Source organism: Macrosteles quadrilineatus, unplaced genomic scaffold (genome assembly GCF_028750875.1).
Source record: "Macrosteles quadrilineatus isolate MER2022 unplaced genomic scaffold, UCM_ALF_1.0 Scaffold_2__2_contigs__length_208266976, whole genome shotgun sequence".
Classification (NCBI taxonomy): Eukaryota; Metazoa; Arthropoda; class Insecta; order Hemiptera; family Cicadellidae; genus Macrosteles; species Macrosteles quadrilineatus.
In genome coordinates this window covers 47656605-47681313 of record NW_026542595.1, presented here as the reverse complement: position 1 = coordinate 47681313, position 24709 = coordinate 47656605, and the positions used below count along the sequence as shown (strand labels likewise).

The following is a 24709-nucleotide window of genomic DNA, read 5'->3' as shown; positions in this document are numbered from 1 at the left end:
TTGATAGCCATCGGCTTCGGTGGTCTAATGGTTAGCGTGCCGGGCTGATGTACTGTAGGTCCCGGGTTCGAATCCCGCCGGTGGCATTAACTTTTTGTCCAAGATTTGTTCATTTTCAGCAAGTTTGGTTGGTTTGGTTTGGTTATTACAGTTTAATTTTATTATTAAGTCATTATAAAATTTTAATTGAGCAATTTCTAGTTTTATTTTATAGACAGAATTATTTTTCCGATTACTATAAACTTTTGTTATATTATTTCTTTATCAGCAAGTTTGGTTAGTTCGGTTAGGTTATGATAGTTTAATTTTATAATTAAAAATTAATAAAATAGAATTTTAGGCATTTATAATTTTATTTTACGAACAGAACTATTTTTGCGATTAGTAAACCTTCATTGACAAAGTGCTCTTTACTACAGCGCTGTTCACGGAGGAATTTTGAACTAAATGCCTCATTTGTACCTCCCCTAAGTCAGACCCCAAGCAAGAGAAGACGTCATCGCCCATCGGCATTGACGACATTTTGACATTACTGATTACTAAACTCGGTCCGCCCTCCGGTGGTTGGTGGTTTTTAGGTGGTACAACAGTATAGATAGGTTTTCGTTTTCTTTCATGTCTAGTGGTCTAGTCAGTCTGAGTTACTTTAACGAGTAGAGTAACGTGGTGTTGCAGAAGTTTTTACGGAAGTGGTAAATTGTTTCCCAGTGTTTTTAAATACATATCGTGTTAAGATAGTAATCGTAGTAGAACCCTCACAAAATGACTGATTCAAAATATTTCACTACCACTAAAAAGGGTGAAATTTTCGAGCTTAAGTCAGAACTAAACAGTGACAAGAAAGAGAAGAAAAGGGAGGCTGTTAAGAAAGTGATAGCATCAATGACTGTTGGCAAAGATGTGTCAGCCCTTTTCCCTGATGTTGTAAACTGTATGCAAACTGATAACTTAGAACTTAAGAAATTGGTCTACTTGTATCTCATGAATTATGCTAAGAGCCAACCTGATATGGCAATAATGGCAGTCAACACATTCGTCAAAGATTGTGAGGATGCAAATCCTCTGATAAGAGCTCTGGCAGTTAGAACCATGGGTTGTATCAGAGTTGATAAAATTACAGAGTATTTGTGTGAGCCTTTGCGAAAATGCTTAAAGGATGAAGATCCTTATGTTCGAAAAACGGCTGCCGTCTGTGTTGCGAAACTTTATGACATCAATGCACAACTAGTTGAGGATCAGGGTTTTTTGGATCAGCTCAAAGATCTTCTTTCAGATTCCAATCCTATGGTGGTAAGTTAGTGTTAAACATCTTTTACAGCTTCGACTGAATTACTATTAAGACCTTGGTAGCTTAAGTTACTTAAGCCACGTTTACACGAGGCCAGCAGGCAGTCCAGCTGACTATCCCCAGTTAACTGTCGCCAGCTATTGGCCTCGTGTGAACACTACTGGTGCCAGTTGATACTCCAGTTCAGTGGAAAAAAAGCCTTGAACCAGTGCACTGGCTTGAGGAGTAAATTTCGCACCAGTCCAGTCCCCCCACCTCGAAAAATTGAGTGTGACGTAACTTACCGGTAACCCACTGGAAACGTGTGAACGACTACAGCTCCAGCCATTCCAGTCCTTCCACCTTTTTAACTTGGGAGATAACTTAGTGCTTCTCTCATAACTGTGTCCTGTTTAGCAATCAAGGGTTTTACTTGATCTAGAAGTTAGTCAAAAATAATAAAAGGGCAGATTCTCAACAGAGCTCTATATATTCAATGGGATTTTTTAACCGCAATTCTGTTAACAGTTGAGATGGGGCTCTAGATGAATCTCCCCAAAATCCATTTCCTTGTCCATTCTCATTTCTTGTTGAGTTCTTCTTGCAGCACCTTAGTAGATTCCCACACAAATTCTCGACACAGATTTTGAAAAATATTATTTAGCTCAACGCGGGTGAGGTTTGGAGATGCACTCTCCTCCATGGTCCTAGTTCAACTGGCGACAGTCAATTGGCTACGTCTAAACGGGTATTAGCGCCAGTTAGCTGGCTTCCAGTTCACACACTCAGCTAACGCCAGTCAGCTGGACTGCCTGCTGGCTTTGTGTAAACGCGGCTTTAGTGTCATTTTAAAGGTCACATTATACAGAGAAGGTGCTATTTATTGCCCGGGTAGGCCTACAGTTCTGAAGAGAACCTACAATATATTATTGGATGAACTATTAGTTTGATATTTATATCGTATCAGATTTAGCTTTACGTTATAGTAATATCAATGTATGTTAGTCTATGTTTTTCAAGAAGACTTTTCACTACACTGTGGCGTTTAACTTAGGTTAAAAGATTGTTCAGTTTAGTTTGGCTTTTTTAGTCAAAGAGATGTAGGCCTAAGTTGAAGTAGGGGTAGGCCTACAGAGGAAACATACTTATGGGACAACTGTGCGCTAGCGCTTATTTTGATTTTGAGGAGGATTTTGAGTTTTATTCTTATTAAGACAACAGCTTAGCATTAAACCACATATAAGCTGAATCAGTGGTGAGCTCAGTTACTGACATGAGATCATAAAACTTGGAACGAACACTAAAAAAATTGTGACGTCCACAAATATGATGGTGGAAGATATTTTTATATTGGCTGGTAGGTCATTGATGATAACTGTGATAGAAAGAAGGGTACCTATAATCGAGCCTTGTGGCACACCTGGGCTAACATTCAAGCAGCTTGACACCTTGCTTCCTGCATCAAGGAATTGAGTTCTTTATCTTCTGGTATGAATCAAAAAACTTAAACTGGATACCGTGGAGGCCATTGTACTCCAGCTTGGTGATGAGTATGTTGTGATCAATACAGTCAAATGCTTTACTCAGATCACAAGCTGTGATCTGAGCAAAGCTCGACTCCTCAAAAGCTCTCAAAATCTTAGAAACAATGTGGTCCGGGCATCTACGGTAGACAAACTTTTACAAAAACCAAATTGGAAATTTGAAAAATTTTGTTTGTAGCAAAAAATTAAATACCTGAGGTTTGATGACAGCTTCGATGATCTTGTCAATTATAGGGACTAGAGAAATTGGACGATAATTTTTTATCTGCTTTTTCCCCATTTTTAAAAATTGGGATGACTTGAGAAATTTTTTGGAGACAGGTTGGGAAAACACCTTCTTTCAGACATAGGTTGATACAAAAGACAATGGGCCTAACTATTTCAAAGATAATTTGTTTAACTTGAACCATACACATCTTTGCTTCTTGAGGATTTCATTTTTTACATTGCACTGAGCACGTCATCACATGACACTCAATTCCACTCAAGTTGGGTGCTGGACCTCTTCACTTGCTGCAGGAAGTGATCCGCCAGCAGGGGACTCTCAGGAATGCTGGCTCGGACATCCTTTATGGAGTCGATGAAGAATTTATTGAAGTCCTCGGCAGAATGGTTGTAGCTAACCTCCTTCTTCTCTGAAGAAACTCGCCTTACTATCATCCACGCCGCTTGGCATTTGTTTGCCGATCGCTCAATGAAGTCAGCGTTTGCGGCTAACTTAACTCTGTTCGCAACGTTTTTATAGAGGTTTCTAATTTCTTTGTACGCACTGCACGAGTCATCGGTTCTAGGGTTCATGTAGACAGTAGCCTACGGTAAGCCATAACTGTTTCCTTAAGTTTCTTAAAGGTCATCACTATACCATGCCACTCCCCCTTTAGGCCTAATTGTCCTTATGTCCGGAAATCTCTTTGCGGTTAGGTAACTAACAGGACAAGTTAAGTTGAAAATATCAATCGGCTGGTTGAAGAAAAAATTGAAAGTCTCTTCAACTGACTGATCGGCCACAAGGTTACTGTTTAGGAAGTTAGACCAGTTCACATTCCTCAGTTCAGCTTTAAAGTTTTCTAAGCACCTTTGGGAAAGATTGCGGTGCATAATTTCTTCAATCCATGGTTCAGCAGCTTCTGATGCCATTATTAGCCTCAACCCCAGGCCCTCATGATCAGGTATGTCAGGGTGAACGACGTGTGTGGAGCAGGAGTTGATCGGGACATTTGTAAAAATATTGACCAGACAAGCTTTTTTGGGGGTAGGCTTGTCGTTTAAAAAGTAAACACAATCAAATTGCCTGAGTAGGTTAAGTAATCTTCTAACATTAAGTTGATCTCGGATAACATCGAATTTTGAGTTTACATCACCACCATCATCTTCAATTTGCTCAGGTTGATCAGTAGCAGCTCCAGATTATTCAGAAAAAAGAAGATTATTCAGAGTGTTCAGCAGGAGAATGATATATAAAATTAATTATGATTAAAACTATTCCCACACATTCAAAGCTTAATTCATGACAAAAAAATTCATTGTCCAACGCTTGAAAGGTAGACCTAGTAGGCTTGCTATTATTGGCAAATATTGGGACACCACCTTTTTTTTATATGGATTTTGCAACAAAATGTTGACAAAAGCTTATAACCCTCAACGATAATATAACCTGCCTCGTTTGGGTTCAACCAATGCTCGTTATAGCAGAGTAAGTCATACTGATTAATCACAGCATGTAGGCCTATGATGTTTTCCTTGGAATGTAACCCCTGCACATTAAGAAACAAGACATTAAGGTTATCATTTACTGGGCTTAGTCTATGTTTGCCCCAGTCTCTGCCTTCCGTTGATAGTTTAAATTGCGCCTTGATAGTTTGAATTCACTAATAAAAGTTTTTTCCGGCCAAAAGTCCTCACAAAAAATGCTGTCCCATAGCGATTCTGGAACACCAACTTTGAAAGAGTTATAGTTTGAGTTTGGATACTTGGTAGGCCTAACCAAATTTTCAACAAAATAATCACCACTTTTGAAGGATGTAAGATGGTTTACGACATTGGCCTTTTCAACCGAAAGTTGAAGTCTAAAAACAAAAACAAATTTAGTCCTTTCCTTTTCACTGCCTTCAGGTTAGAACTGTCATTACCGTTTGTCAACTTACCTGTGCCAGTTAATTCTTTACATTTTCTTGGTTTATTCGAACATAAGTTCTCTTCTTGTGCCTAACCATGGGTTTCTAATATTTTTATCCTTCCGAAAGAGAGGTATATCGGAACTCTGTTCTGCTGAGTTCCTCCGCAAATCGAGCACTGGGCCTATATATATATAATATGTATAGGCCTATATGATATTGTTACTGTACACTATTTTGTGTTCTAAATAGGTATATATATTATTTATCAACAAGATCTCTTATTTATTCGTTAAATACAGTGGTTACAATTGACAATAAAACTTTTTAAGTGTTGTTTTCTTTATGGCAACACAGCACTAACTAATTGTTAAAACATAGTTGGTGAAATGTGTAGTTTATGTGAAAATAAATCTTGTATAAAAAGTATAAATATAAATTTTACAATAAATTAGCTTTTTTTATATTATATCTATCTATTAAAGTTTGAGGAAGAACGGCTGTGTTGATTTACAATGTAGAATTAATGATTGACATTTAAAGTTTTTAACAAAAATCAAAATTTCCGAGAAAAGAGCCTAGCAATAATATTGTTTTTAGACTAAAACCGCTAAAACTAAGATAGTTCTAACAATTTCAGAAGAGCCGTGTTTAAAATCATTGTACGCACAAAAGTTACTCGTATCCCTGTCATATAGGATATATGAATTTGAACGAATATTGTTTTTGGCCTCTGGAAACATCAAAACAAAAAAGAAAATTTGTCCCGGAACTAGGTCTTACCATGAGACCTAAGGTAATAGCTTATTCAGTATATTGGAAATTGGCAAAAACTAGGGGAAGAATTTGGTTGGAATTTTAGGAGTAAAAGGTTTTGAAGCTATAAAATTTATTGGTAGTTAAGTACCGATACTGAAAAGAAATTTAAATTTTTTTAAAAAAAATAATTTGGGAAATAAAAATCTTAGCTCTAGACTTATATGGAGTTTTAGATCTGAAAAACTCCTAGGCTACAGAAGAAGAAAGAAATGTGTACCTAATTAGGCTAGACAAAATATTTCTACTCTTATTACTAACTATTATGCTAAATCCCATAGAATGAACAAGATCTCAATTTCTTTAGAAGCAATTGCAGAATAGCAAAAAATTGTCTGTCACCAAGTCACCAAATATAACCGCCATGATATGATTTAGTTTATTTTGTATTTTTCATCTGCTGTCATAGGTCATCGTGAAAAATTAACGTGTTTCAGTGACTAGACCCGGGAGAAAAATACAGTAGGAGTGGCACTTTAACTCAAGATCATATATGTTTATCTAAATTTTCGGTTTATTGCACATTTTTACATAGCAGCTAACCCTATAAACCTATACCTAGCAAGGCTCGGTCCCCCCAGTACTGTACAGATTAAAGAATAATACCGGGTGTCCACAAAGTCTTGGTCTGATAAAGAAACCGCATAGTATGAAAACGAGTGATAGTAGGATAAAGATTTATTTACAGATATAACAGGCAACTTCTTAAGATTCTATAACTATGTACAAATGTAACACAACTCTACGTGTGTACCTACAGTGGCCTTGAGATATTCTATCCGTCTTTTCAGACTGTCCCAGGTTTTAGTCAGCATATCCTGGGTTACAGACGCCACAGAATTCCTGAATCTCTCCCGCAAGTGTGTGTAAATTATGAACCGGGGAAGAAGAGACAGTGTCCTTGACAAATACCCACAAAAAACCCATGTGGGTTACATCGGGGGAACGAGGTGGCCATTTGGTCGGGCCATCACGACCGATACAGCGACCGGGGAAGTGAAGATTTAAAAAATCCCTCACACATTTAGCCCAATTAGGCGGAGCGCCGCTGTCTTGCTGAATAATTATCATAAGTTGTAGTTCTTATAATTGAGGTTATTGAGTTTATTTACATACAACTCTAACATAACCAAGTAAACAAACCCATTTACATTTTCTTCCACAAAGAAAAATTATCCAATGATTCCATCATGCATTACACCGCACCAAAGATTCAGTTTTGGACTGGCCCTTTTATTTTTAATCACGGTCCTGAGATTTTAACTCCCCAAAATTCTACAATTAATGTGTCTGTTAACCTTCCCACTTAAATGGATAGTCGTTGTACTGCTATTGGGGATTGGGTTTCGTGAAACAACAAAACAAACTGTAATTTTTCTTGTAAACTCACCATTTCTGATTTGTAATTATATTGAATCATAACTTGTATTGTTGTCAATCAGCTATGTTAAGGTGTTACTAATTTCATTAAATAAAACTTAAATTCCCTTCAAAACAAGGCATACAAGTTAAGTGTGGCTCTAATGGTTTTCGTACAGCAAAGCCATGAAATCAGACCAAGACTTTGTGGACACCCGGTAGTTTCTGAGTGACCATTGTTTAAAATGAGCTGTTTTGTTGCTAGTACTACCATACTCAGAATTGGAACCAGTGATAGCGAGGCTTTTTTAATTCAAATAAGAGTTGGATATGAGGCTAATAAAATATATATGATTTCAGGTTGCCAATGCTGTTGCGGCACTGTCAGAAATGAATGAAGCCAGCACTAGTGGTTCTCCTTTGATCGAGATGAATGCCCAGACTATCAACAAACTGCTGACTGCACTCAATGAATGTACTGAATGGGGGCAAGTATTCATATTAGACTCTCTAGCAAACTACAGCCCTAAAGACGATAGAGAAGCCCAGAGCATATGTGAGCGAATAACACCTCGACTGGCCCATGCTAATGCGGCCGTTGTGTTGTCTGCCGTCAAAGTCTTGATGAAATTCATGGAAATGTTAGCCGCTGAGTCTGATTTTGTTTCAACATTGACAAAAAAGCTGGCCCCTCCATTAGTAACTCTCTTGTCTTCAGAGCCTGAAGTACAATATGTTGCTCTCAGGAATATTAACTTAATCGTCCAAAAGAGGCCTGACATTTTGAAACACGAGATGAAGGTGTTCTTTGTAAAGTATAATGATCCCATTTATGTGAAATTGGAAAAATTGGACATAATGATTCGTTTAGCATCCCAAGCCAACATAGCTCAAGTGTTGTCTGAGTTGAAAGAATATGCTACTGAAGTTGATGTTGACTTTGTCAGAAAAGCTGTTAGAGCCATCGGCCGTTGTGCCATCAAAGTTGAACAGTCCGCAGAACGATGTGTTTCAACGCTTTTAGATCTGATTCAGACAAAAGTCAACTATGTTGTACAAGAAGCCATTGTTGTAATAAAAGATATTTTCAGAAAGTACCCCAACAAATACGAGAGTATAATTTCGACTCTTTGTGAAAATCTGGACACACTCGATGAGCCTGAAGCTAGAGCTTCAATGATTTGGATCATCGGAGAATATGCTGAAAGAATTGATAATGCTGATGAACTGTTGGAAAGCTTTTTAGAAGGATTCCATGATGAAAACACTCAAGTTCAACTCCAGTTGCTTACAGCTATAGTTAAGTTGTTCTTGAAACGACCGACAGATACTCAAGAATTAGTTCAGCAAGTACTTAGCTTAGCCACACAAGACTCAGATAACCCGGACCTTCGAGATAGAGGCTTCATCTACTGGCGACTTCTCTCAACTGATCCTGCAGCGGCAAAGGAAGTTGTTCTTGCTGAAAAGCCATTGATTTCTGAAGAAACAGATTTACTTGAGCCCACTCTCCTAGATGAACTGATTTGTCACATTTCAAGTTTGGCCTCTGTATATCACAAACCACCATCAGCGTTTGTTGAGGGTAGAGCAGGATTGAGAAAATCACTTCCTGCCAGAGCAGGGTCACAAGAAACAGTAAACCCTCCTCAAGAAGCATCTGTAATTCCTTCTCAAGATTCCCTCATTGGAGATCTTCTCAGTATGGATATCGGAGGAGGGACTACTGCAAATCCTACTCCAGCTCCAGCAATAGACCTATTAGGAGGAGGTTTGGATTCACTGCTTGGAGGGGACGTCAGCGTGCAGAGTACTGGAGCATCTCAATCCACTACAGGGTTGTTAGGTGACATCTTTGGTTTCACAGCAGGGCCTACAATGTATGTGGCCCCAAAAGTAAACTGGTTACCTGCTGACAAAGGCAAAGGTATGGACATTTGGGGTACATTCTCTCGTAAAAACGGACAGATTAGTATGGACTTTACTTTTACCAACAAAGCTATGCAGCCAATGGCTGGATTTGCCATTCAGCTGAACAAGAACAGTTTTGGTTTGACTCCTGCAAGGCCACTACAGGTACTAACCCCACTACCTCCTGGGGTTTCTCATGAATGTTCTCTATCCTTGGCTACCACAGGAGCTGTTCAAAGGATGGATCCTCTAAACAACCTGCAAGTTGCAATAAAAAATAACATCGATGTATTTTACTACGCTTGCCTCGTTCCAATGAATGTTTACTTTGTGGAGGATGGTCAGATGGACAAAAGAGTATTTTTGTCAACATGGAAAGATATACCAGCACAGAATGAAGTTCAGTACACTCTAACTAATGTCCAGTGCAATGCTGACGCAATTGTGCAGAAGATGCAACAGAATAATGTGTTCACTATTGCTAAACGGAATGTGGAGGGACAGGATATGCTGTACCAGTCTCTTAAACTTACCAATGGTATATGGGTCCTCAATGAGCTCAAGGTGCAGCCTGGAAATCCAAATGTTACTCTCTCTCTGAAGTCAAGAGCACCTGATGTTGCCCCTCAAATCTTTCAAGCATATGACGTTATCCTCCATAACTAAATCCATTCTTTGTTAACTCATTTCAATATATATTCATTCCTAGTAATGTTAGTATTTGCTTGATGTAAAAGATTTTTAAAGCCAGTATTCAGTTGTTTGTTAATAACATGTTGTTATGACATGTGCATAAAAAACTTGTGTTTGCTATCACTTTATCTTTCAAAAGAGTTATTAATTAATTTTATCATTAGTAATTTCTTGTAACATTTGAATCACAAAATATATGTACTGTATATATAAATATGTTATAAGTATTGTATTTAGAAACGTTAAAGGACCCAATATGTTATGTTTGAGCATTACACTAAACTCAATAAATGTTTATGGTACTTGTCAATAGTCTGTATCTAATTATTCCATAGGTGCACCCCAAATATAAACTACTAGAGAACCCGTGCGGCTCAATGAGCCACATAGTATGAAACACAATGCCAAGGAAAACGTTATGCTTAAATTCGAGTAATTCTAGTTACAGCTTAGAGTTGTTTAAACACATGTTAGAAACTAATTTTAAATATCTCTATTTGTGTCGTCAAGGTTCACCTACATTATTTCTGCTCTCAGTTTTAACTGATAACTTCTAATGAATGCTAATCGATCTGCTTCAATTCAAGCAAACATGTTGCAACCAAATTTTTCCAACGTTGAGAATTGAAGAAAACTGTTGCCTAGGCATCCCCCTAATCAAACGAATTTTTTCCGTAGAGAATCCTGAAAAGTAGAGTTATCAACCATTTAATGTGCTCAATTTTTTACTCACAAACTCTAGGCTATCAGCTGGAAAGCCATAATCTGCTTTGAATAGGCTAAAGCAGCAACACCATTGATAGTTTGTTAACGTGTTGTGTGTTAGTCACAGTATATGCCCCGCATCAGAACGTTCTCACGTTGTTCAATGGGGTTTCTCTTAATACCTGTCCCAAAGTTTTGAAAGTATGGATTCATTTTTCGAAATAGGTTGAATAACTCTTGTAGCTAAAAGATTTGGATAGCAATTTTCATTTTCTCTTTTTGAACAGCGTATATTATTTGCCTCTTGTGAATCATAAAAATAAACTTGACTGTAACTACTCGATCGTTGAATACATGAACACTAATTCCTTCACTTATGTCTAATAATGCCACTAAAATTCAGGAAAAAAACTTTGTATAAGTTGTCCGAGGAACTGGCAACAAAACCTAGAAGTAAACAATCCATTTGTGTTTTTCCTCAATTAAAGTAGAGCGAATAATACAAAAGTTTACAATAAAAACATAAGGTCCACCAAGATGTGGTATAATCTTACTACTTGAACTTATCAACTCAAGGCATTATTTTGGTTTCTACTAAATGTTTTGAAATATCTCGATCTGTCAGTGTCATAAGTAAAATTTTTTTGCATACATTCATTTGATCTGACATTAAGCAAGTTTATTTGCCACCGTGACAACACTATGTGCTTCGTATATTTTTTCACATCCAAAGTAAGTTGCATAGCAGAACTGGCAAATATTATTCATCTCACCAAGTGAATGTGTATCTGTTAGACCAGGCCTTCCTTTCTCTACTCTCCTTATACGCATAAGATACCTTATTATTAATTGTCTCCTCCTCCCGTTTTCAAAATTTCTTCTTTGAACTTCAGACTGATTAACTGTTTAACTTGGTCTTAACCTACTGAATACTAAAACATTAATATTTACGGTACTTTCCTGTTAAAGGGAACATTCATTATTATCGATGATTTTTTTCTCGATATATCGATATCGATATTAACAAATTGAAACATATCAGCTGACAACTACGATTAATATTGTTCGGTATCAACAAACAATAATGAAATGAAACTGTTCTAAAAACATAACTAACCAAACTTGCTGTGTAACATTTAAAAATTCCGTGTTTACCTTGCCTTTTCTGTTATCAAAAGGAATTTTTAAATAGTACAACAAGTTTGGTTGGTTATGTTAGGTTAGCTTAGAACAGTTTCATTTCTTAATCCATATAACAGTCTATTTTAGCCTAAACAAGATCAGTTGTCAATTTGTAATGGACCAGAAAACAAAAATATCGATATATCGAAAAAAATCATCGATAATAATGAATGTTCCCTTTAACAGGAAAGTACCATATTTACTCCCAAAAAACTAATGAGTTTCTTTTTATAAACAGCTGTTTTTTGTTTTTAAATTTGTTCTGTGTATTTCTTATGGGGATAACCCGACCTTTGAGAGGGTCTCATGCCCTTAAGAGTAAGAATTTTTAAATTCTAAAACCTTATTGCAAAACTACATATTGAGATGAATCTTTTGACACCTTAAACTTTGAAATTGGTCCACAAATAAGGGAGGAGTTGCGTTAACAAAATACGGCTTCACGTATTATATACAGGGTGATCAACTCAAGGAGGCCACCATTGGGATATCGGAAACGGTAAGAATTAGAGAAAACTTTAAATGGGGGACATTCCTTTATTTTTGGTGGCAGTTAAAAATATGATTCTATTTTTCCGAAATTCAGCCGCCATTTTCCAAAATGGCGGCCAACTTTGAAATTTCTTATGGAACACCCTATATTTTATTATGTTTTCGGATAGAAAATGCAATTTAAAAACTTTTTTATTCTTGACATTTTTTCGATAAACCAACTCGTTTAGGAGTTACAGCCTATGGAAAAATGACTTCCGGTGTACATTTTACACCATGTAGCTCCTAAACAAGTAGGTTAATAGCTAAAATGCGAAGAGTAAATAAGTCAAATAAGTCTTAAAATTGCATCCACATTCCAAAAAGACCATAAAATTCGTTAAAAATATGAATTAAATTATTTAAAAAATGGCGGCCATTTTCCAAAATGGCGGCAAACTTGAAAAGTGGAAAACTGTTTAGTTTATGGTCTTTATGGAATGTGGGTGTAATTTTAAGACTTATTTGACTTATTTACTCTCCGCATTTTCGCTATAAACCTACTGTATATAGATAAGATACTTACCCCTTTGACTGCCTTACAATATATCGTTGTTTACTAAAATCATATGTGATGGAGATAAAGTAGCTAAAAACTTTTCTTTGAACAAAGGATAAACTAACAAAAAAACCCCTTGACTTAAAATATTCACCCAATCCGATGATCTGAGGTGTATGTCTAAACCAAGGATTTAACACCTCACTATGCCCCAGGGGTTTGATACCAGGGGGGGGGGGGTTTGATTGTTACAAACACATAGGCACATAGGTCACCAACTAGATGCCAAGTGACACACGCCCTACCCACCTCAGCTATCTGTGCTTGTAGACTATGGAGTAAAAACCATTATCTAAGCTAACCTCAACAATTCTAGTGAGACCACTAGTAAACAACCAAGTTAATCAATGCATAACTAGGTAGCAGCAGTAGTTAGTGTTATGAAAAGAAATGTTTAGAAACCAAATTTATATGGTTTTATTCAACTTAATAGTCAGCTACATTTTACATGAGAGAATTGCACAAAACTGTAAACATTACTTACATAAACAAAACAGTCTTAAATAAAACAGCTGAATAAATATTTGACAGTACAAAAGGAATCATATTACATAACATTCACCCCATCTTTTTTTAAATGTAATCCCTTAGATAGGTGGGAGGTCTTCGGACTCTAGTGGAACGACGCAGGTTTGTTTCTTCGTTATCCCTCACAGAAGTAGGGGTCACGGTCTCATGCAGAGGGGATGTTTCGATTTCAGATTGAATAGAGTTCCCAATTTCAGGTTGAAGCAGATTTGATTCACGTCTCAGGTCTTGAAGAGCAGGATCTAGTTCTTGACTGGGATTTTCCGAAGTCACTGGCTCATTCTCTTGTTGGATAGCTTCAGGAGGAACAGCGAGATGTCACACCGATACCAGAGCCTCTCTACCATCTCTATACTTGATGCGAGCATAGTCTGGATTAGCCTCTATCAGCTGAGCTTCTTCCACTAAAGGTTCATATTTGTTATTTCTTACATGCCTTCTCACTAATACTGGTCCTGGATTCATGAGCCATTGAGGTTGAGAGGTGCCATGAAATGATCGTCTCTGGTGTTTGAAAAGTCGTTCATGTGGGGTCTCATTCGTAGCTGTACATAGTAACGAGCGTATACAATGCAAAGCTTCTGGCAAAACATACTCCCACTGTTCTGTCTTCAGTCCCTTGTTTCTCAGAACAAGAGATACAGTCTTCCAAATCGTTCCATTATATCGCTCAGCTTGAGAATTACCTCGAGGGTTATAAGGTGAAGATCGGCTAGTGGCGATCCCTTTAGAGTGTAAGAAATCACTCAGTTCTTTTGGCATGAAAGCAGAACCTTGGTCGGAGTGGACAAAAGCAGGCATACCAAAGATGGTGAAGATTGATGTAAGTGCTTTGATGACAGAAGATGCTGATGTGTCCGAGCAAGGAATAGCAAACGGATATCTTAAAAACTCATCAACAACCGTGAGTATGTATTTATTCCTTGTCACAGATGGTATTGGCCCCTTAAAATCAATGTTAAGTCTCTCGAAAGGAGCCATTGCATGGATGAGTGTTGATGGGGTTTTTTGGTAGAACCGAGGTTTCACTTCCGCACAAACAGAGCATGAAGCGGTCATTCGCCTGACATCTTCGATAGAGTAAGGGAGATTTTTACTTTTTAAGAAATGAACCATCCGTACTATTCCAGGATGCCCAATGTCACAATGAATTCTACGGAGTTTTTCGAAATCTCTACAAGAGATGGAAGATGAAACTCGTGAAAATGCATCTGCTACTACGTTTTCCTTGCCAGAACGGTACACTATGTCATAAGAGAAAGGTGCTAGTTCCAATCGCCACTTTAAAATCTTGTTGTTCTTAACCTTAGTAGAGGTAATTACGCACTACTGTGGGGGCCGGATCCGCTCCGGTAATTAGCAATTACAATGAGTAATTACAATTAGTTTTTTTTTTTTTATGTAATGAGTTTTTTTTTTTGTAATGAGTATTTACAATTAGTTTTTTATGGGTAATGAGTATTTTTTCAATTATTTTTTTTTTTTTATGGGTAATGAGTAATTACAATTAGTTTTTTTTTTTGTTAATGAGTATTTACAATTTTTTTTTTGTTATAAGTATTTACAATTTGTTCTTTTGTAATGAGTAATTACAATTAGTTTTTTTTTATTCGACAATGTGTAGAGGGTACTTCTCCCCCTTCCTTAATTTTTTAAGTGTAATTATTCTTTACATCGTGAGAAATCATTGTGATGTTGCTTCCCGCACAAACTAATCCCATGTCTAGACACCATCAATCTAATCTGTTGATCTGGGGAAGGATCTAACAGTGACGTTATTTATTCAACCACTACAGACCACATATGTTGACGAACATATGTTGAGATGTCGGGGGATGGTGGAAGAAGTGGAGATACGATGTGTCGGAGGACCACCTGTTACGATGATAATTTATGTATGAGGGGAGCGAACCCCTCTGTCACTTCGTACGTATCGTCTACTGCGCATCTATCCTGCGCATATCCAGTTGCTTAGTGAACACCAACGCCCTACATCAACTATGAAGGATTCATTATACTTCCATTAGTCGTGTAGTGCGGACCTACTGATCAACAGCCCACTTCTACAGTCGATAGGTGCAGAGCAGTATCGAGATTTTGAATTAACCTTACAATCATAAAATGTAAGTATCACTAAATATAATTATTGTTACATATTTTGTATCCAAACAAATGTAGAAAGAAGTTACTAGAATTAATCTAGGTAATTAAATTTACTAGGAAGAAGAAGAGATAAATATTTAACTTAACAACTTGCTCACATTAAAAAGTTTAGATTTTAATCTACATAAATAGTGGTAGTAGTACAAAAATAATCCCAATCTATCATTGACAGAAAGAAGTTACTAGAATTAGTCTAGGTAATTAAATTTACTAGGAAGAAGAAGAGATAAATATTTAACTTAACAACTTACTTACATTAAAAAGTTTAGATTTTAATCTACATAAATAGTGATAGTAGTACAAAAATAAACCCAATCTATCATTGACAGAAAGAAGTTACTAGAATTGGTCTATGTAATTAAATTTACTAGGAAGAATAAGAGATAAATATTTAACTTAACAACTTGCTTACATTAAAAAGTTTAGATTTTAATCTACATAAATAGTGGTAGTAGTACAAAAAGAAACCCAATCTATCATTGACTAAACAGAACCGCTATGATCATAGTAGAAAACTAATTAGATTGATTAACTCAAATGTATGATATTAAAAATATTTTTCTTGCTTGAAAAAAATTAAAATATTTCATCAAAGGTGTTTAGTATGTATATTAAAAGTATTTGTTTCGGTTTTCAGATCATGAATAATAACACTGTACGACGTAGTTTCACTTGTGCCCTCTGCGACAAGGTATTCACGCGGAAGAACAATATGATGCGCCATACCAGAGTCACTCATGGCGGTACACCTGAAGCCTGCTCTATCTGCGGGACAACATTTAGGCGCAACGATGACTTAAAACGTCACATGCTAATCGTGCATCGCCAACAACCACAACAACCTGAGAATCCCGCATTTAGACAGAACAATGCTATTACTACCGCAAGTAATCGACTTGTACCATCCAGCGCTCCCGACTACATTCCGAGACCTGGACCATCGTCTGCCCCAGATTGTCCGATGATAGCTCAACCCGCTGTATCTCGCCTTATAGGTACGTTTTAAATGATATATTTACCAATCAACTATACAATTGTTTTAATTAAAGATAATTCGATTTATAACATTTAGTATCATGACAATAGAGTATAGAATTATCTTTGAACTCTATTGTTGAAGTACTAGTAGTAGTAAATTATAATTTATTCATTCATTTTATTTCAATACCAACAAATTTTACTATTTCACAGTCAAAATATGAGATATCTTTTTGTCACTTTCCTTGTACTAGGCCTACAAAAAAAAAAAAAACAATATAGTATATTTTTTGTCATTACACTCTTTTGTTTAAAGTAAAAATCAATTTTTCATTAAGAGTTAGTATACTATTCTCTTCTGTTTACTAGAAACTTCAGTGGGGCCGAGCCATGTTCGGTTGTAGTTAGTTAGGTTTAATCGTTAAAACAAAATCAAAATATTTATTATATAATTTACGAAAATTATTTTTATTGCAAACAATGGACATTCGATCGCTGAAATAACAACTCTGAAATTTAAAACTACTATATGCAATTAAATAAATTGAGATAAACTTTTATGATCTTGTTTAAGTTTACGTGCTAATCACACCGATTTTTTTCTGTTTTATATAGGATATACATGCGACGGTTGCGGGAAAACATTCACCAGGAAGAATAAGTTACACAAGCACACTCGTTTCAGCTGCAGGGGTAACGGATCTGAGATACCAATCAATCAGCCAGAGCCCTCACCCGCCCCACCATCCATCAACCTGTCATCACCTCAGTCGACTAGTGACGAGGATGATACTAATGACCAGGTCGAGATTCCTGACAATTTGGCTCCACAAGGGTTCGAGGAAATTGAGACGGCGTTCAAAGGTCGGCTTAAAACCTATTGTTTATCCGAGCCTGCCGAAAACACCGTCTCACTGCTGGAGTTCCTCAATGACATTCGAGATAAGGTAATCACACTCATGCGGACTATATTAAATCACACTCATGCCATTAAGTGTAATATATTTGTAGAATGTGAATTTGTAAATGTTCATGGTGATACATGCAGGCGAGCTTTCAAAACTAAAAATGTACCTTTTTTTCAATCGTCTCACATTGACGAATTAGTGCAAGAGTTTATTCAAAATGTATTACTAGAAAAGGAAACATGTGAAATGAAAGGATCTGGCTGGAGCTTTGTCAGGGTTTTAGACATGCAAATCCGTGTAAATGTCTATAGCCCACTCAAAGGTAGTTCTTTCATTCAACTGCCGCATGATATCGCCATTAAAAAAGCAACGGTTAATGTGCTAAACGATGCGGATGAACGTTGTTTTGAATATTCAATACTCTCCAAATATTTTGTTAATCGTCAATGTCAACTAACACCTAACATGTTCACAGCAGAAATTAGAGAAAGAGCAAATTTAAACTTTAATGACTTAATTTTCCCTGTAAGTCTTAACCAAATCCGCACGTTTGAGCGCAATAACCAAGGCGTTAGTGTTAATGTGTATGGTCTGGACAAGAAGAAAAAGAAACGTTTCACGGACCCGGACAAACACATTGTCTACCCTCTTCGTGTCGCAGATCGTGAATTAGCCAATCATTTTGACCTACTCCTTATAACAAATGACGTCACCACCCACTACGTTTGGATCAAGAGCTTTACGAGATTGGTTTCTTCCCAGCTGAGACCAGATGGACATCGCCTTTACATATGTAAGCGCTGTTTTGCACACTTCGATAATCAGCCAACGAAGTTAGGCCTTAGAGGGGAGGAACGTCTTTTGGAACATCAGCGATATTGTTTTAACAATGCTCCGTTAAGAACTGATCTTGCGGAAGACAAAACAATACATTTTAAAAATTTTGAACGCACTCAACGAAGTCGATTCACCATTTACGCTGACTTTGAATGCGCACTCGTACCTCTTGAGCCTGAACAAACAATCGATCCTCCGCCAACTGTTCCACCGCCAGCATGGGATCCCGCATTAGCAAGAGGAGCACGTCGAGACCGACCTGGTGAAATGCACAATGCCAGAAATGTCCATGTACCATATGCATACGCCTATTACATTCGAGATGATAATAGAAATGTAAGTGATGGTGATACTGATGACAATGACCATACAGCTTTGACGTTCTCCAAATTGCGCCTGTACAGAGGTGAAGACGCCGCCCAGCACTTTATCAAATCGATACGGGATGACGTACAGAAGATTGGTGATATAGTGTATGGGCAACGTCTGCCGAATGACCCTCCACGGTTAACACAGGTGGAAGAGGATTCTTTCCGCGAGCAAACAGTATGCTACATATGCAAGCGAGAATTCACAATACTCGACCCCCGTGTTAGAGATCACGAACACTCTCCTCCCTATACTTACAGAGGAGCAGCACACCGTTCCTGTAATATCCGCCACAAGGAACAGGACACTATCAACATTTATCTCCACAATTTATCCAATTACGATGCTCACTTTATCATCAGAGAGCTATCCGTTGATAAAGGAAATATAAATGTACTCGCAAATACGGAGGAAAAGTATATCACATTCTCCAAACGATTTAAATATCCGGGAGCAGGTCGGCAAGGTGGTCTCAAACTACAATTTGTTGATTCCTATAGGTTAATGTCAAAAGCATTAGGGACATTAGCATCAATCCTGCCGGCCGATAAATTAAAAATTACAAAGTCACGCTACGCCAATCAAGAACAGTTCGATCTGCTTAGGAGGAAAGGTGTATTTCCGTATGAGTACATTTCATCGATGGAGGTACTCGAAGAAGATGTCCTTCCACCAAAGTGTGTATTTGGAGAAGGAGTGAGTGATGCGGATTACGAGCATGCGCAGCGAGTATGGGAGAAATTTGACTGTACGACCCTCGGACAGTATGCTGATATCTATTTGGTAACTGACGTATTGCTATTAGCGGATGTGTTCGAGGGATTCCGAGAGATGTGTCTAACACATTACGGATTGGACCCAGCGCGTTATTTGACACTTCCATCATATGCTTGGGACGTAATGATGTTCAAGACAGATGTTATCCTTGATACCCTACAAGATATTGATATGTATCTGTTTTTTGAGAAGGGTATTCGAGGTGGACTGACCCAATGCGTTACTAGACACGTTGTTGCCAACAATAAGTTTACCAGAATGGAAACAATTGGTAATGACCGAGACGGTCAGAACGCAGCAGCATCAAGTGAATATTGCGATGAAAGAGATGACGATACATTTATAATGTATTATGACGCAAACAATCTTTATGGCTGGGCAATGTCGGAACTGCTCCCTCACTCCGAGTTTGAGTGGTTATCACGTCAGGAATGTGACGACTTGGACATTGGAAGAATTCCAACAGATGGTGAATATGGATATGTGCTGGAAGTAGATCTAGAATACCCCAGAGATCCAGCACTGCACGATCGACACAGGGATTTACCATTCTGTCCCGAGATATGCAAAGCGCCGATTAATCAACTCCCATACTCGTTGGAGGAAATTATCAATAGTGGAGCAGGAAAATCGAAGAAATTAATGGCCACACTGATGGATAAGAGGGAATATGTAATTCACTATCGCTACCTACAACAAGCTATAGAGAATGGATTACGTGTAACTCGAATCCACAGAGTGATTCGTTTTAAACAGTCGGCATGGTTGAAACCGTACGTGACTATGAATACCGAACTTAGACAGCGTGCTGTAAATAAATTTGAGGTAGAAATGTTTAAACTTATGGTAAACGCTGTCTACGGTATGAGTCTTCAGAATGTACGCAAACATCAAGATTTAAAGATTGCATCATCCCGCAAAACATATACAAAGTATGTAGCAAAAGCTAATTTCAATGATCGTATTTGGTTAAATGAGAATCTTGCCATACTGAATATGTCAAAAGTGCGGGTAGTACTGAGCAAACCCGTCTACGCAGGGATGTGCATTCTGGACCACAGTAAGAGGTGGATGTATGGTTTCCATTATGACATGGTAGATAGGTATGGAATCGATAGAATATCGATGATTTACATGGACACCGATGGCTGTCATTATTCAATACGTACTAAGAACGTATACCGCGACATGTTAGAACATTTGGACGACTTTGACACCAGTAACTATCCCCGGAACCACATTTGTTACGACGGAGGAAACGCTAGAGTTCTGGGGAAGTTTAAGGACGAAGCTGCCGGTGTGGCCATTAAAATGTTCATTGGTCTGATGTCGAAGCTGTATTGTTTCACGTATAGCATCTTAACGTGTGCGCCTGAAGGAGACAACGGAGATGGTGCCAACTGTATACCGCCGCCTGTGAAGAGAGCAAAAGGGGTAAACAGAGCAGTAGTGAAGCGTGATCTCACCATAGAAGATTATTTGAATTGTCTGTACAATAAAACTACTAAAAGTACAGACAATCAACGTTTTCAAAGCCGTCACCACATTTTATACACAGTTGTGGTGAAGAAGCGCTCACTGGCACCGTTTGACGACAAACGATACGTAATGCCAGAAGATGGTATCAACACGCTACCTTGGGGACACTATGCAATACCACCATTAAGGGCACCACAGATACTTGAGGGACCTTAACTACTGCCACTGGCCCTTTAGTGGATACGATACTCTCCAATTGCGCCACAACCTCTATCCCCATCATAACTGATATATTATTATTGATTAGTAGACCAAGGTCCGCATGAGTGTGATATTAGGTAGAGTTATTTATTGAACAGTCTTCATTAGTATTAGATTTTGAATACAATTCAAAGATGTTTTGATAAATAAATTCTTAAATTTTTTCCACTTCAAAGTCACGTGTAAATATTTCTAGTCACTGACTCCTCAAAAGTATGCATATATTTGTAAATAGTATTTTAGTTAATAAACAGATATATTTATTTCACAAATTCTGATTGTAATTATTTTCCTATCATTCATAGTATAATATTAGACTTTGAACAGCATTCATAGACTCTGAACAGAAATATTTTAATAATAATAAAGGGAAAAATCATTTTGTTTTCACATTTAAATAATCAGAGTCTATGCGCTTTAAACTAAAAATATGATAATAATGATGATGAACACAGGTAATAAAGTATAACAACTGAAAATATTGTTTGACAAAAGGAAAAAGTTTATTGGTAATAAAAAAAAATATATATTTAAAAATATATATAATTTACAACAGTACAGTGATTAGTTTGTCTTGTGATACATTTGAGTAAAGAGTCTTTTGACGATTCTATCATTACGATCAGTAGTGTGTTCATCAAAGAGTTGAACAAAATCCATCATCTTCATACTGAAGTGTGTGCTGCAATACAGGAAAACCAAACAGTAGTGGGCGCAGACTGAAGACGTATCACCTTGAAGTCGGTATGGATTGTACAGGTAATGATGAGCGTTGTGTCGCAGGAATGTTTGATATAGTGGTAAGTATGGCGGTTGGCCGTAACTATCAAAATATTCAAGCATCCCCTCTCGATTCAAATAGAAAGCCACCCAGTGAGTCCCACCTTCATTGTGTGGATCAGTGTTTACAATTATTGCAGTGTGTGGTGAGATGCGTCGTGGGATTCTGTCAGCAGCGTAGACTCCAACGTTGCGCACAGGAAGTGTGGCTAGATATTTTTCAATCTGTAGCGTGTTCATTCTACAGTATCATAACCAATAGTAGCAGTAGATGCTGTTTTTGTTGTACTGGTAGAGGTGCTAAAACAAGAACAGTAGTAGGATCTCGCATCTCCGCTGGTATCCAGACATTCGTCCAAATTTGTTGTCAAATGCAACCAACCACGTATTGCGACACAGTTGGTGAGCGCACATCGACTGTATGTAGACTTGTGATTTCGACATCGTAAAACGTTTGTTGACATTAAATTATTGATTGAAGTGATTGATTCGCAACCAATTGCACCGATATCGATTATATTGGTAGTAACAAAGTCCATCACATGATGACGCTTTAAATATTCTTTCTTTTCCAATCCCTTGACATAAACCGTCGGTCTTTTTGATATACAATCAGTCAATTTGTTAAAAAGTTCGTAGTACGCAATATCACCGAACTCCCATCGTAGTCCGTGGCAGTGTTTTGTGAGCCAGTAGCTTTCCCTCAGTTTTTCATCTGATAACTCTGATCGATCGTAAGGTGGTTTAGCAATATGATGCATAAGTAGTACGCCGGTGTCAGCTTCCAAGACGCAAACTTCCTTCAGTGTATATTCATTTTGATTGTCCTTGAAACATTGAATGTCCACAATGATGGGTGATGATATATTCAATTTCTTGAATGCTCTGCGTAAACGGTCCATCTCAAACGAATGTTTATTGAAGACTGATCGATTAACCGCCAAAGTCCACAATTACATTGCGCTGTCGATCAATCTCGATAACATTGTCAAACTCGGCATAAACCAAACAGTTGACAGTTTCGGTAAGCGCGTCGTCGAATCCGAGTTCCATTCGAACACTACCGTTACGCACCAGATTCCAATGTGTAGTGTCACTTGCAGATAAATCTGGTGTTAGGTCGAATGCCATCAGGCAGTATCCTTGACCAAAGTCTTCCCTACTGATAACAGTGCCGGCATCGCTAAAATGTACACCAGAACCGGAGAACATCGAATGATATGCCATAACATATTTATCCTTTGATTTTTCAAAGTGGGGCTGTAACGGTTTTGATGGAACTTGTTCTCCGTCAACATATAGACAAAAGAAGTTTGTTTTAAAATGTTCGAAGTTGTAGGGATTCTTTTTAAAATCTCCATTGTATGCGGCGTTCGTAACCATTCCCACTATGACGCGTTTCGGCACTTGGCCGAGAAACATATTGTCCAAAGTCTTGTTACGTATTCCAGAGGGTAGTGTGAATGTTTTCAGCTCCACTCGTGTGATTGGATATTTTGCCGTACCAGTCTGGAGTGTTTTACTGTGCGCCAACAGTGCGGTGGGACTTATTTTGCATCTTCGAATCCAGAGACTAATATCGACAATATGTACCTTGAATTCACCAGCACTGGCCATAATGGAGAAAGCATCTTTTGATCGAATAAATTTAAATCTCAACTCTACGCCATTTAGCATGAACTTATTCTGATTGCAAATATCCACATGCAAATGTCCGAGCATATCAATCTCACGGCTTTTATTAGTTAGTTCCCGTCTCGCTTTGAGCCCTTCATTTTCTTCCGCGCAATCGTTCATGTCAATTCCATCGTCAGTGTACCAAAGACTGCATGTTAGATGTGATTTTCTAGCATCGTATCCATAGTTCATTAACGTTTCAACATACGCTCGATATGCGTATGTGTTGTTTTGGGGAGTAACAAGTTTTTGATTCATAAACATATCAACTTGACTGAATAGTGAGTGTAACCAGTTATTGACCGGCCCAACTGTTTTCGCCTCTTCGTCAGTAGTGACCGCAGTTCCGTTAGATTTAACAATAGACGCGGTCAATTGTATCATTGTTTGTGAAAGGTCAGTGTATTCATCACCATTACCCGGAACTACAAACTCTATTGGCGCATCATCGGTCAATGTGGATATTGGTTTGTACTGGACCCATTTGCCACTTTCAATACTCGTCTGCGTAGGTGGTAAGGAGAATAGATCCAGCTCGGTTTTGACACACTCACATGATTTTTGATGTAGGAACGACATTTTTTTTCTCCTCCTTCTTTAACTAACTAAAAATATCAATAGACTTCAAATTTTTACTGCGACGAGTACGTTTCTTCGGCAAAGTCACCTTCTTCCTTGGCTCTACTCCTCCTCGTCGTCGTATCCTCCCTACTAGTCTCTTGTGTTTCACTCCTCCAACTCTTCTTCTTCTTCTTGATGTAGACGTCCGCACCCTAAGAAGTTTAGCCAACGACTGTGGTGTAACAGGCTTTCTGCCACGGCCACGCATTGCGCGTTTCGCGTTATTCTTACGCGTTACGCGTCGTTTCCTCGCGCCAATGTTGCCGCCTCCACCGCCATTAAGCATAATACGTTCTATCTGTTCGTCAGCTTTACGTTTCAACGATCCAGTAAACTCTCTAAGTCGTAAGTTGGCGGCCGATTTTGGATCTGTAATTTTACCACCTGCCAGATCGGTTAGGAATCCAACACTGGATCTTAACGCTTCTTGTCCCACCGATTTTGCTCCGGACTTGATCAGTGGCGCGATAGTGCGAATCATACCGCCCAGAAAACTACCGATTCCATGTCCTCGCTGATATGGTGCACCGTGAAATACTCGATCGATAGCACCGCCAGTCTGTTGTAATTGTTGCCGTCGGTAGTATGCTAAATAGGGATCATTCAGATTGATTATCATTATTGCTGCTGTTGCTGCTGCACTCTCCTAA

The 24709-nt window shown here is 38.0% G+C and overlaps 3 protein-coding genes across 4 annotated transcripts; 2 read left to right on the top strand and 1 right to left on the bottom strand.

Moving 5' to 3' along the window:
• The first annotated feature begins 553 nt into the window (after nucleotides 1-553).
• On the top strand, nucleotides 554-10016 carry LOC128986760 (AP-1 complex subunit beta-1-like). The gene is made up of 2 exons (XM_054407274.1): nucleotides 554-1290; nucleotides 7461-10016. The coding sequence occupies exons 1-2, from the start codon at nucleotides 763-765 to the stop codon at nucleotides 9675-9677; spliced, it is 2745 nt and encodes a 914-aa protein (XP_054263249.1). The 5' UTR covers nucleotides 554-762; the 3' UTR covers nucleotides 9678-10016.
• A 4955-nt stretch (nucleotides 10017-14971) lies between these two features.
• Nucleotides 14972-21137, top strand: LOC128986551 (uncharacterized). Of its 2 annotated transcripts, XM_054406979.1 has the most exons (3): nucleotides 14972-15332; nucleotides 16010-16367; nucleotides 16966-21137. In XM_054406979.1, the coding sequence occupies exons 2-3, from the start codon at nucleotides 16013-16015 to the stop codon at nucleotides 20934-20936; spliced, it is 4326 nt and encodes a 1441-aa protein (XP_054262954.1). In that variant the 5' UTR covers nucleotides 14972-15332; nucleotides 16010-16012; the 3' UTR covers nucleotides 20937-21137. The 2 variants fall into 2 exon arrangements, with proteins under 2 accessions (XP_054262954.1, XP_054262953.1); XM_054406978.1 differs by lacking the exon at nucleotides 14972-15332 and having other exon boundaries at nucleotides 15769-16367.
• A 1557-nt stretch (nucleotides 21138-22694) lies between these two features.
• Nucleotides 22695-24017, bottom strand: LOC128984155 (uncharacterized protein F54H12.2-like). The gene has a single exon (XM_054403446.1). The coding sequence runs from the start codon at nucleotides 24015-24017 to the stop codon at nucleotides 22695-22697; it is 1323 nt and encodes a 440-aa protein (XP_054259421.1).
• Nucleotides 24018-24709: the final 692 nt, after the last annotated feature.